General features: G+C 46.4%; 1 protein-coding gene across 1 annotated transcript in view; it reads right to left on the bottom strand.

Annotated features, from left to right (window-relative positions):
• CNGB1 (cyclic nucleotide gated channel subunit beta 1) overlaps positions 1–14,019 on the bottom strand; it is a 34,075-nt gene that overhangs the window by 17,298 nt on the left and 2,758 nt on the right. Inside the window, exons 4-17 of the mRNA XM_053449823.1 lie at positions 10,517–10,559; positions 9,775–9,892; positions 9,593–9,617; positions 9,237–9,279; positions 8,929–9,052; positions 8,802–8,838; positions 8,428–8,557; positions 8,108–8,201; positions 7,749–7,785; positions 7,619–7,643; positions 7,029–7,043; positions 6,663–6,729; positions 6,271–6,307; positions 3,608–3,742 (exon numbers count right to left, since the gene is read on the bottom strand). Of these exons, the coding sequence (XP_053305798.1) occupies positions 3,608–3,742; positions 6,271–6,307; positions 6,663–6,729; positions 7,029–7,043; positions 7,619–7,643; positions 7,749–7,785; positions 8,108–8,201; positions 8,428–8,557; positions 8,802–8,838; positions 8,929–9,052; positions 9,237–9,279; positions 9,593–9,617; positions 9,775–9,892; positions 10,517–10,559 (930 nt within the window). The remainder of the gene's footprint in view (positions 1–3,607; positions 3,743–6,270; positions 6,308–6,662; positions 6,730–7,028; positions 7,044–7,618; positions 7,644–7,748; positions 7,786–8,107; positions 8,202–8,427; positions 8,558–8,801; positions 8,839–8,928; positions 9,053–9,236; positions 9,280–9,592; positions 9,618–9,774; positions 9,893–10,516; positions 10,560–14,019) is intronic.

Here is a 14,019-nt window from a genome sequence, read left to right as displayed (position 1 = left end):
CAGGAACGCTACCGGCCGCTCGCGATTAAATAAACGCTACAAGTTGCTTTACGTGACATGATGGAAACCCTACAGGTCTGGCCACGTGATGTAAGAGAAACACGTGAAAGGTCCTGTGTTATGTAGAGATAGAAACACGTTACCATCCTGTGAAGGTAAAATGTTACGTGGTGTGGCTGAATTCCATGAACGTGAAGCTCGCCTTCCCTCACGGCTCCTGTCTCCTTGTCCTAAAGCTTCATCTTCACATCCCTCTTCTTCTTGGCTCCCCATGAGCCCCACAGCTTGCGAGTCCACAGGCCGCCGTTCCTCGGTTGCTGCCGTTTGATCTTCATCATAAGAGGTTTGCCTCCCTTCTTGAGTATGAGCCCCTGTGCCGTCGGTCTGCGTGTGTCTTTCTTCAGTTTCAATCTGTCTGTCCTGCTCCGCGTCCGTGCCAGCATCCAACTGTCTTTGTGTCATCTCTTCGTCTGCCACAGCCCATATCTCATCGCATCGTGTTTCCTTATGGTCCTGATCTGCTTGCATATCTTCTTCAGGGTGTACATGTTCATGTGACTGTATATCCTCCACACCCGGGGTAATTACCGATACTCCAGGCAGTGACTGTATATCCGCCACAGCCGGGGTATTTACTGATTCTCCAGGCAGTGACTGTATGTCCTCCACAGCCGGGGTATTTACTGATTCTCCAGGCAGTGACTGTATGTCCTCCACAGCCGGGGTATTTACTGATTCTCCAGGCAGTGACTGTATGTCCTCCACACCCGGGGTATTTACTGATTCTCCAGGCAGTGACTGTATGTCCTCCACACCCGGGGTATTTACTGATTCTCCAGGCAGTGACTGTATGTCCTCCACACCCGGGGTATTTACTGATTCTCCAGGCAGTGACTGTATGTCCTCCACAGCCGGGGTATTTACTGATTCTCCAGGCAGTGACTGTATGTCCGCCACACCCGGGGTATTTACTGATTCTCCAGGCAGTGACTGTATGTCCTCCACACCCGGGGTATTTACTGATTCTCCAGGCAGTGACTGTATATCCTCCACACCCGGGGTATTTACTGATTCTCCAGGCAGTGACTGTATGTCCTCCACAGCCCGGGTATTTACTGATTCTCCAGGCAGTGACTGTATGTCCTCCACACCCGGGGTATTTACTGATTCTCCAGGCAGTGACTGTATGTCCTCCACACCCGGGGTATTTACTGATTCTCCAGGCAGTGACTGTATGTCCTCCACAGCCGGGGTATTTACTGATTCTCCAGGCAGTGACTGTATATCCTCCACAGCCGGGGTATTTACTGATTCTCCAGGCAGTGACTGTATGTCCTCCACAGCCGGGGTATTTACTGATTCTCCAGGCAGTGACTGTATGTCCTCCACACCCGGGGTATTTACTGATTCTCCAGGCAGTGACTGTATATCCTCCACACCCGGGGTATTTACTGATTCTCCAGGCAGTGACTGTATGTCCTCCACACCCGGGGTATTTACTGATTCTCCAGGCAGTGACTGTATGTCCTCCACACCCGGGGTATTTACTGATTCTCCAGGCAGTGACTGTATGTCCTCCACACCCGGGGTATTTACTGATTCTCCAGGCAGTGACTGTATGTCCTCCACACCCGGGGTATTTACTGATTCTCCAGGCAGTGACTGTATGTCCTCCACACCCGGGGTATTTACTGATTCTCCAGGCAGTGACTGTATATCCTCCACACCCGGGGTATTTACTGATTCTCCAGGCAGTGACTGTATATCCTCCACACCCGGGGTATTTACTGATTCTCCAGGCAGTGACTGTATGTCCTCCACACCCGGGGTATTTACAGTTTCTGGGGTTTGTAAACCACCTGAACTCTGGGTATTTATCACTTCCTCTGAAGGGATTATGCCCTCCTCTGTCTGTATTTCCCGCCCACTACGGGTGTTTATTCTGCCTCCTGTTTCAGTGAGTATGCCTCCTACAAGCTGTTTTTTTACCACCTCCATTCCCTGTTGGATAAATGATTCCTCCCATGGAGATTTTACCCCCACCATTTGCACCCCAGTATCCTGCTTGTTATTCTCAGTAAAGTCGCGGTTATGTTTTCGGTAATACTCCTGCTCACATGCACCAAGCTGACTCCCTTCCACCCGAGTCTGGGGTGGAAGAACTGCCTTGGCTTGGGTTACTCTGTCCTCGGTTGGGCGTTGCTCCTGATCTTTCCGGCCCTCGTCTGGCTCAGGCTGAGTTTCTGTATCTGCCCGTGTCTTTTCCCCATCGGTATTGTCAGCTTGCTGATCGTTCCCCTCTTCTGTCGGCACCGCCTGCCTCGTCTCGCTTCGATCCTCTGTCTCCTGACACTCGCTCAGTTTACGGACTCTTTCTGCGTTCTCACTGCGTTGGGTCCTCCACTCCTCTTCTCGTGTCTCAGTGAACATCCCCGGGTGAATTTGCTTCTCTTCGCTAGGAGTCTCGTCCCGCTGCCTCGTCCCCTCTGCCTCTCCTTTTGTGTTTTTGCCGATGCGGTAGGCCAGCTCTTCTGGAGCCTCGGTGGTGCCTCTCCCTGAAAGGCAGGAGCAGGGCATGGAGTTACCATGTTGCTCACAAGCCACACATATAGCCCAACCAAGAAAAGCAAGGCTTAGTGCAGAACTACGCGGGATGCTCAGGGTAATAAAGGAAGACACGCTGATGAGAACCTTGCCACGTTACTAGCTCCAGACGTGCACCTCGAGTCTTATTTAGGAAGAAAAGCTGTAAGAAATTACCCAGTTCCTTAATAGTTCTTTCCACAAAACATTTCATAGATCAGAGTCTGTTTGGGATAAATGGCCGAAAAACAAACCACAAGGGTCCACAGAATTCTCCTAGAATGCCTTTTCTACGAAAATCTTACCTGTCCCTGCCAAGTGCCCGATCTCTTTCCTACTCGTACTTATGTTTTATATATCGCACCATCATGTCCCGCAGCGCCAGCCATCAGAACGTGTGTGTGGAACACAGACTAACGGGGACAAGTCACTGAACCTGACACACCAAGAATAAGTGACGGGAGTGAATGTGTCGCCTACAGAGACCTCCCACACTTTTAATGCAGGTATACACTGTGCAGTGTATATACTCTATAAGTGCTTCTCAAACTATAGTACAAGGGCCAGCAGGGGTACCCCGGACAGCCATGTAGAAGTTGTTTTCATTGGGAATATGCACGGATCAGACAAAGTATAACATGTGACATATGATTTAAACATGGTGGTAAATAGATCTTAATGTTGGACCTTGGCTCATAGAATCTGGTGACCTGTGATCTAGAGATCTGTGATCTAGCTCTTCTGTACACATCTTCTCCAGAACACACTCACACTGCCACATTTCATGTCATTCCTCCCACTAGCCAAGGCTTTATTACAAGAACAGATGCTTGTCCAACGTGAGTATTACCTCTGCTACAAGGAAGCCATTGAAGCCGATTTGGAACATACATGCTGGGCTAGGAACATTCTACAGATGGGGCCCAGCAGATTGCACGCGTGTGCTCTGATTATATGCAGGGTAAGAAGTTCAAGAGCTTTTAGGCAAGCGCTAAAAAGACCTGCTTGTGGCATCTCTTGGTACCTTGATTTGTGCCGCTCGGGGCCGCTGTAGTGATGGCATCCGCTGGGATCTCATCTGTTGGTACAGAACCGTCTGCGTCTTCCAGATCTTCCACCAGGAGATCCTCTTCTTCTGGGCTTTGTTGCTGGATACAGACTACACAGGGACAAGGGGTGCTTGGTTTATAAAATACCCTCGCCTCCCAATTACACAGAGACCCTCCACGCTAACACATTACAAATAGCTACACACTGCAGTACACACATGAACGAACCACACAAATTCACACGGGAAACAATAAACGCTCTGAATGTCATGCCTCTCAGCCCCGGGTGTGAGTAAAAGAGCCCTCAGTGTTACATAGCCCGTACCACACGCCAACTAGAACACGCCTGAGATGGCAAACAGGGTTCATACATACAGATGCCTCCATAACACTACACTTTTGATACACTCATAGATACATGTTATCGTGCAATTGTAAGCTTGTGACGTCACACATGGCGTGTGGGTAACACACCTTGTCGCGTGAAGGAACATTGTACTCAGACTCTTATAATGGCACACAGGCTGTACATACACACCTCTGTCATGATCACCGTCAGCTTATATTTATCTGCAACATGAGCTCCTGTTCATGTATGTTACATATCTGCTTCCCAAACTTAATCAGCAAACATGACAGAGAGATGAGACCTCAAAGAGGTGGCACCCAATGCCTGCTCAAAAAGCTGCCGGCATTAATAATGGCCACGGATAGGACTTAAATCCCAATGCGTGCACAGGCGGTTAGACGTGTTCTCTCCATGTCAGTAGGTGGCACAGGTCAAAAGTATATAAAGAGATCAGATAATCCCCCTGTTAGGGGCATTCAATGAGCCGGCACAAACATACAGTCTTATACGCCGTGACACGCTGACACCGACAACAGGAGAAACTCGCACTTTATTTGCATTTCACATACAAGTGAGCAGGGAACACAGGGAGTATTCTGATGGCATGCGATCAGGCAGCGGTCGCCGGAGACCCTGGGCGGAAGGGGCAGGAGCCCGTACCTATCTCTACAGGTTAGGAGGGCTTTATATTATACACACACATATATATATATATATATATATATATATAGCCACAGCCAGCAGGGCCCTTACACCAAGGGCAGACTGGGCTGATCTCTCTGTATATGGAGCTCAGACGGGATATGCGGCTGGCCGGCTGGCCTTAGGGAGCACTGGATACAGAATGAGTCTCGGCTATTACTGCCACGGTAAAGCCAGAGCTTTGTGTCTGTATAAGGGGGAGACTAATGAAAAGGTATTTCAATGCATTGATATATATACAGTAATGTGGCGCAGTGCTTTAGGGAGAGGACCTGGGGGTCCCCAGGCAGCCATGTCCGTGTCTTCAGAATAAACTAAGCAGCGTATAGTTATAAAAACCCACCGGTGTGCATATCACCAGGAAAAGTATCTTAGGATGTGCAGGATTATAATGTTGCTGGTTGTTGTTGATTGGTTCAGCGTTTGTAAGGGGGGGGAATGGTGAACACCGTCGGATAGCACATTGATCAGCTAATGCTGGCTCTGCCACAGGCTGCCACCAATCCAGCTCTAGGCTTTATTTTTTCTGAAACAATTGCCCTGGCAGACAAACGAATTGCACACGATACAGGTGGCTCTAACTAACAAACGTAGCTATCCTAACACCTGCGACGGCATCCTTTCCATCCCACTTCCAAGTGCTTTTTACACGGTTTGAGCCCTATGGCAGACAGACCCCAGTCCCGCTGGAAACGCTTTAACTCGTACTCTCATGGCTGATGCGATGCTGGGTTAACCTCGGACACCAGTGTTTTCTTGGGGAAGATTAGTATGAGTTCTCCCAGCCCACAGACCTATCTCCGGCCGGAAGGGAAGGCTACGGGGGTGTCCTCGTTACGTGCCGGCAGTCTGTAGGGCTGGAGGAGGGGACTCCAGTGTCTTCTTTTTCCATTTGTTTCAGGTATTTTTTTTAAAACCCACTTCCCTCTGAAACAAAGGAGAAGGGAAAACAATGAATGGATAAAGCGAGCACTCAGCCCCCTCCGTCCTGGCCTGGTGCTAAGATTACTGTCCTGCAATTCCGCAGCACCAGACCAAGCCCAAGGCTCCATCGGCCCCCTCTCTGGATCCAAGCCTGCATTATACATGTTACAGGGAGGCCTTAGCCTCGTGGGTTTGGTAAAATCATCATGTAGTATTTCCTATCTCCTGTTTATTCATAACACATGGGGTGAGTTCCTTACACTCGGTTTTATGAATTGCACAGCGTAAATAAGTGCGTGTGTTTCTCCATAATACTCGGAACAGACTCCCCGCATACAGGGCAGAGGTTAATCCAGAATATTCTGGGTGATTAATAGCCTTGCTCCAAGTGTCAAGTAAAATAACATCTTTAAAACAAAGTATGTGATGTGCAGCACAGCAGACACCCCAGTAAACAATTATTTAAAACTGAAGCCAAACCAACATTTCTTTCATGTGGACGCGGAACGCAAGCAACATAAATCTACCTCTAAGCCTTTTGTTTCAAACAAAAAGTGTCACTAAAATCCCAATGCATACATAACCAAACTGTTTACAGTCTCCCCCCAATTACCCCCAACACAGGCGCACAGCACACATTGCACACCAGCACATGCCACTTACTTTCCTCCACTTGGCCGAGAGTGATGGGCTGGGATTCCTGGAAAAGAAAGCGCACGCAGTCATCACGTGCACTAACCAGTGATGAAGGGACCATATTGTAAAGCTAGAGGCTTAAATGAAATATAGTGTGTATATATATATAAATATATATATCAATACTGTGATGAGTGAGGTATGATGGTTTCATATAGTGGTAATGTTCTGCAGCCGCAGCCATCTGACCCGTTTCTGGGATAATTCCGGCTAGTACCACACACCTGGGACTGGGATCATTTGGGATGATACTGGTATTTAATGCCCCTTCCTTGATAACAGACAGAGAAGGCAGAATAGCTCCCGCACATCTCTGTGTCTTCAGTCCCACTGTGCTGATTTATTGGCCGTGTACCTACCTGCTTTGCTGCAGTTACTGGTTGAGGGATGACTTTCTCCAAACCTTGAGAGATCCAGCGAAGCACCCTGCAGCAATAACAGAATATGTATCACAACCCTGCCCGTTCCACCATCACACAGCCAGCATACTGAGAGACACACATCTCCGGGGCCCAGAACCGCTGATATGAGGCTTTTAAAGCCGCTGGAGATATGGGAAAAGCGCAGGATCAGCGTGAAGGGAGGTTTCTATTACACACGTCATCCTAACCCATGTCTGTTGGTTCGGGGTACGTACACCTGCCCCAGGGTGGGAACCAGAAGCCCAGGAACGTCAGGACTAGCGCACAACGCCTACTCTACCGGACACACAGAAAAGCACATACCCAGCGTCAGCGCTGCTGCATTGCAGGAATAGGAGAAAACATTAAAGGTCACTCTTACCTGCTTAACGAAAGACAGGCGTTTGCCACAAACATGGATAGAAACCTGGCTGCGAGCGCTTCAAACATATTTCCATTTGTAAAGGTCATATAACACAGGGGTATCGCTTCAAATGTGCTCTCTGTTTGTGACAATGATTTCTACCAAAAGCATGCACTAGACTCAGCCTTTTCTATTGAGAGAGACACATGGGAGGATAGAGGGGTTTATTAGTATTATTTGTTTTATATAGCGCCATCATATTCCGTAGTGCTGTGCAATGCGTAGACAGTGGTATATAACATAATCATTTTAATTACAGAAGCAACAGTTGAGGAGGACTTTGCGCGCAGGAGCTTATTAGAGTTACAGGGATCAGAAATGTCATCTCACTGATTAAGTCAGAGGCAAATGGAACCCAGAGATCGCTCTTGAGTAAGGACATCCACTGAAAAGCAGTGCTATGCTTTATACACACGGCCTGGCCCCGATGCATCGGATGCACAGACGTTTTCACTCTCACTCATTCGGACCGAGACATACAGTAACTTACCTCCCCTTGGAGTCTTTCCGGGTCACTGTAAAGAGACAGGACTCCGTCATTGATTGTATTAGCCATGACTAGTTGCTATTCCCCGGGTTTTTTTACGGGCTCATGTTTGTATGGCCTCAGAGGCACTTACACACTGCAGGATGCTCCTCCACCTTGGGCTCTTCATCCTAGTAAAGGAACATCACATCAGGCGTGTATATCACGTCCTATCAGTTTGGGTAGGAGCTTCAGCTAAAAGACACGTTCCTATACGACATCTTCCTATACAGAGACTTAGAAACGCATGTAATCCAGAGAAGGCACAAGCAGTAAAATCCCAGGGATACCGTAAACCGGTAATATCTATGCCTGTAAATATTATCTATATTTTATTAATAGTTAGTAGGTCTGGATTGGAACTTCATTCATTTTACTTTACCATTGTGGACCTCTTTAAACTGCGTGAACCACACTGCATGTAACTCATCGGAGATTAAGTCCCAGACTTACCTCCACCGGTTTAGCAGGTGAAACGGGGACGTCTGGTAGAGGTACCACCTTCCCAATGCCCTGCATGAGCCAGTTCAGAACCCCTGCTCCGGACCTGGAGAGACACCGACACAACATTATTTTACATGATAACTGACCTCCTCAGGGTGTCCTCAGTGGGATGGGTGCAATGCTGCACCACGCATGGTCCGAACCCTAACACACGCACACACACACCATGTAGCACATATAACAACATCCTTATTCACGGTTCAGACCTCCAGAACCTGGGGTATGAAAGCCAAGCACTGAAAACACCTCTGCTAGGACTAGACTCATACCCTTTGTCCGAAGCCATTGCCTGGGGTTCTGAAGTGGGCGCTGGATGAACCTCAATGATGGCTGGCGCAGACACAATCACCGGGGTCGGAGAAGGACTTGGGGGTGGAGAGGATGGTACAACAGCTGCTTCTAACAAGGAAAACAATAACTAAACACATCTAGGATTACAAATGATTTTCAAATAGCAGACCCCTCAGCCCATCCTGAGACACTACCCTTACTTGCTATATAAAAGCTGTCCGCACTCTCTTTTGCAACCCTATCTGCTCATGTCTCTCAGTAATGAGACTCTGCGTCGCCGTCTGCTCCTGCCTCCCCCTCCTAAATTTGTCTGACCCATCTTGCTCTCCTTTTTAAAAAAAAAAAAACTAACCTTCACTTTTTGAGGGTTTCTCCTCTATGTGAGCTTTCTGGTGGAACAAGCATATCTTGCATTAGCCATAATTTGTAAATCAGCATATTTTCAGTTACAGGTTTTACCATTCTGTCTAATCACTCACCTGCTCAACACTCACTGAACTAGCCCCAGACCCCCCACTGACACTCGTCCTATGGATCAAAGCTGGCTGAGGAACCACCTTCTCCAAGCCTTGGGACAGCCAGGAAAGGACTCCTACTGAAGAGCTGTCACATGGGAAAGAGATATCGTGAAAACACTCCATCGCATTGTGTCACTGATACATGTCCAGACACCCTTTAGAAACAATGTAATATCCCTACAAAGACTAAGAAAATGAAAGTTACATAGGACTGTACACAAATGATTCCTTCCTTTCTGCAGGTGCACATGTAAATGAGGTGAACTTACACTTCAGTCTGCTCTGTAGGTCCATTCTCGGTTCTTTTTTCCACTAAAAAATAAATACACAGTGATATACAGAATTATCATGTCAGACAAAGACTGGGGGAACAGCTATTGGCACAAAATCTACTGTACAGCTATAGCCATCATACACAGTCCTTACTCTTCATACTGACTCGAAACCAATGCATTTATATGACCTCACACAAATAAAATAGAAAACACAAATTACACACACACACACACATAGATATATATACACACACACATATATATATATACACACACATATATATATATATATACATACATGTGACATGAGAAGGGTAGCTACCACTTCTAAGAAGAAACCGCATCCTTACCTGTCTCATTGCCTGCCGTTTGCTTCTGGAAGATAAAAACACACACCCATTAGACATAAACAGCCAATAATGCCAGTGAATGGCAGGAGGCATACGGCTCTTAATGCCAGCTCTCACCAGTCTTGCACCAGCCTCACAGAACAGGGATGACACCCCTCCAAGGAGAAGCAGAGTCTAAGTACCTGTTGTTCCACTGCTTCGGTGCTCTCTTTGCTTGCACGGGTCAGTGTGGGGCTCTCCACAGGCTGAGGGACAACTCTACCCAAACCCTGAGCCAGCCAGCCGAGTACTCCTCCAGGACTGCATTCAAAAACAAATCCATAGACAAAGAGAGAAATAATAAATGTAGACTTTGTCCGCACAGGAAGACCCAACAGCCTCTGATAAACTTTAGCCTAAACCGTGTCTGGAACACATATCTAGAAAATGTTTGTTCTTGGCATGTATCTTCAGACAACATTTATGCCGGATCGGCTACAAAATACCAAAGGACAACATGAGATTATGGCTTTAAGGAACTATCGGAAAAACAACTCTGCAGATTCTCTCCCTCCTCTGCTCCCAAAGTGCGGAAGGTTTGGGTTATGAGGTAAAGGGACTAGATGACACCACAGCCATCATAATGTCCATCTACACAATAAAGATAACATTTAAAGTCATGGCCGTTTCATTTCTATTAACGTATTAGAGGAGCTGCCATGGGGGCTGACTATGGACTAACCTACATACCTGAACATGAGCATCTTGTGAGTGAACCAATTCTAGGTTTAGAAACCCCCAAGAAAACAGCAAGGTTTAAATGGGATACAACTAGATTATGGCCTGGCAGAGGTAGCCCAGCTGCTAAACATTACTGCCATTTTACATTGCCGTCCATAAATGTGACCACTCCGTGCCATAAAAATTATGAAAGCTACTATATACCTTTTCTCGGCCTCCAGCGGGGGCTCCTGTTGTTTTAATTCAACTGTAAAGAAAGAGGAAGCCAGATTCTGCTTAGTTTTTTTTGGGTTTTTTTGTTACAGAATCCTTGTATTAATACATTATTCAGCATGTCAACAGTATCCCGTTATAAAGCACTAACCAATATCCCGTGTAAAGCACTAACCATCAGGCACTAACCAATATCCCGTGTAAAGCACTAACCAATATCCCGTGTAAAGCACTAACCATCAGGCACTAACCAATATCCCGTGTAAAGCACTAACCATCAGGCACTAACCAATATCCCGTGTAAAGCACTAACCAATATCCCGTGTAAAGCACTAACCATCAGGCACTAACCAATATCCCGTGTAAAGCACTAACCATCAGGCACTAACCAATATCCCGTGTAAAGCACTAACCATCAGGCACTAACCAATATCCCGTGTAAAGCACTAACCATCAGGCACTAACCAATATCCCGTGTAAAGCACTAACCAATATCCCGTGTAAAGCACTAACCATCAGGCACTAACCAATATCCCGTGTAAAGCACTAACCATCAGGCACTAACCAATATCCCGTGTAAAGCACTAACCATCAGGCACTAACCAATATCCCGTGTAAAGCACTAACCAATATCCCGTGTAAAGCACTAACCATCAGGCACTAACCAATATCCCGTGTAAAGCACTAACCATCAGGCACTAACCAATATCCCGTGTAAAGCACTAACCAATATCCCGTGTAAAGCACTAACCATCAGGCACTAACCAATATCCCGTGTAAAGCACTAACCATCAGACACTAACCAATATCCCGTGTAAAGCACTAACCAATATCCCGTGTAAAGCACTAACCATCAGGCACTAACCAATATCCCGTGTAAAGCACTAACCATCAGGCACTAACCAATATCCCGTGTAAAGCACTAACCATCAGGCACTAACCAATATCCCGTGTAAAGCACTAACCATCAGGCACTAACCAATATCCCGTGTAAAGCACTAACCAATATCCCGTGTAAAGCACTAACCATCAGGCACTAACCAATATCCCGTGTAAAGCACTAACCATCAGGCACTAACCAATATCCCGTGTAAAGCACTAACCAATATCCCGTGTAAAGCACTAACCATCAGGCACTAACCAATATCCCGTGTAAAGCACTAACCATCAGGCACTAACCAATATCCCGTGTAAAGCACTAACCATCAGGCACTAACCAATATCCCGTGTAAAGCACTAACCATCAGGCACTAACCAATATCCCGTGTAAAGCACTAACCAATATCCCGTGTAAAGCACTAACCATCAGGCACTAACCAATATCCCGTGTAAAGCACTAACCATCAGGCACTAACCAATATCCCGTGTAAAGCACTAACCATCAGGCACTAACCAATATCCCGTGTAAAGCACTAACCAATATCCCGTGTAAAGCACTAACCATCAGGCACTAACCAATATCCCGTGTAAAGCACTAACCATCAGGCACTAACCAATATCCCGTGTAAAGCACTAACCAATATCCCGTGTAAAGCACTAACCATCAGGCACTAACCAATATCCCGTGTAAAGCACTAACCATCAGACACTAACCAATATCCCGTGTAAAGCACTAACCAATATCCCGTGTAAAGCACTAACCATCAGGCACTAACCAATATCCCGTGTAAAGCACTAACCATCAGGCACTAACCAATATCCCGTGTAAAGCACTAACCATCAGGCACTAACCAATATCCCGTGTAAAGCACTAACCATCAGGCACTAACCAATATCCCGTGTAAAGCACTAACCAATATCCCGTGTAAAGCACTAACCATCAGGCACTAACCAATATCCCGTGTAAAGCACTAACCATCAGGCACTAACCAATATCCCGTGTAAAGCACTAACCAATATCCCGTGTAAAGCACTAACCATCAGGCACTAACCAATATCCCGTGTAAAGCACTAACCATCAGGCACTAACCAATATCCCGTGTAAAGCACTAACCATCAGGCACTAACCAATATCCCGTGTAAAGCACTAACCATCAGGCACTAACCAATATCCCGTGTAAAGCACTAACCATCAGGCACTAACCAATATCCCGTGTAAAGCACTAACCAATATCCCGTGTAAAGCACTAACCATCAGGCACTAACCAATATCCCGTGTAAAGCACTAACCATCAGGCACTAACCAATATCCCGTGTAAAGCACTAACCATCAGGCACTAACCAATATCCCGTGTAAAGCACTAACCAATATCCCGTGTAAAGCACTAACCAATATCCCGTGTAAAGCACTAACCATCAGGCACTAACCAATATCCCGTGTAAAGCACTAACCATCAGGCACTAACCAATATCCCGTGTAAAGCACTAACCATCAGACACTAACCAATATCCCGTGTAAAGCACTAACCAATATCCCGTGTAAAGCACTAACCATCAGGCACTAACCAATATCCCGTGTAAAGCACTAACCAATATCCCGTGTAAAGCACTAACCAATATCCCGTGTAAAGCACTAACCATCAGACACTAACCAATATCCCGTGTAAAGCACTAACCAATATCCCGTGTAAAGCACTAACCATCAGGCACTAACCAATATCCCGTGTAAAGCACTAACCATCAGGCACTAACCAATATCCCGTGTAAAGCACTAACCATCAGACACTAACCAATATCCCGTGTAAAGCACTAACCAATATCCCGTGTAAAGCACTAACCATCAGGCACTAACCAATATCCCGTGTAAAGCACTAACCAATATCCCGTGTAAAGCACTAACCAATATCCCGTGTAAAGCACTAACCAATATCCCGTGTAAAGCACTAACCAATATCCCGTATAAAGCACTAACCAATATCCCGTGTAAAGCACTAACCATCAGACACTAACCAATATCCCGTGTAAAGCACTAACCAATATCCCGTGTAAAGCACTAACCATCAGGCACTAACCAATATCCCGTGTAAAGCACTAACCATCAGGCACTAACCAATATCCCGTGTAAAGCACTAACCATCAGGCACTAACCAATATCCCGTGTAAAGCACTAACCATCAGGCACTAACCAATATCCCGTGTAAAGCACTAACCATCAGGCACTAACCAATATCCCGTGTAAAGCACTAACCATCAGGCACTAACCAATATCCCGTGTAAAGCACTAACCAACAGGCACTAACCAATATCCCGTGTAAAGCACTAACCATCAGGCACTAACCAATATCCCGTGTAAGGCACTAACCATCAGGCACTAACCAATATCCCGTGTAAAGCACTAACCAATATCCCGTGTAAAGCACTAACCATCAGGCACTAACCAATATCCCGTGTAAAGCACTAACCAATATCCCGTGTAAAGCACTAACCATCAGGCACTAACCAATATCCCGTGTAAAGCACTAACCAATATCCCGTGTAAAGCACTAACCAATATCCCGTGTAAAGCACTAACCATCAGGCACTAACCAATATCCCGTGTAAAGCACTAACCATCA

This window comes from Spea bombifrons, chromosome 10, assembly GCF_027358695.1.
Source record: "Spea bombifrons isolate aSpeBom1 chromosome 10, aSpeBom1.2.pri, whole genome shotgun sequence".
Classification (NCBI taxonomy): Eukaryota; Metazoa; Chordata; class Amphibia; order Anura; family Pelobatidae; genus Spea; species Spea bombifrons.
This window is presented reverse-complemented; position numbering and strand designations above follow the sequence as displayed.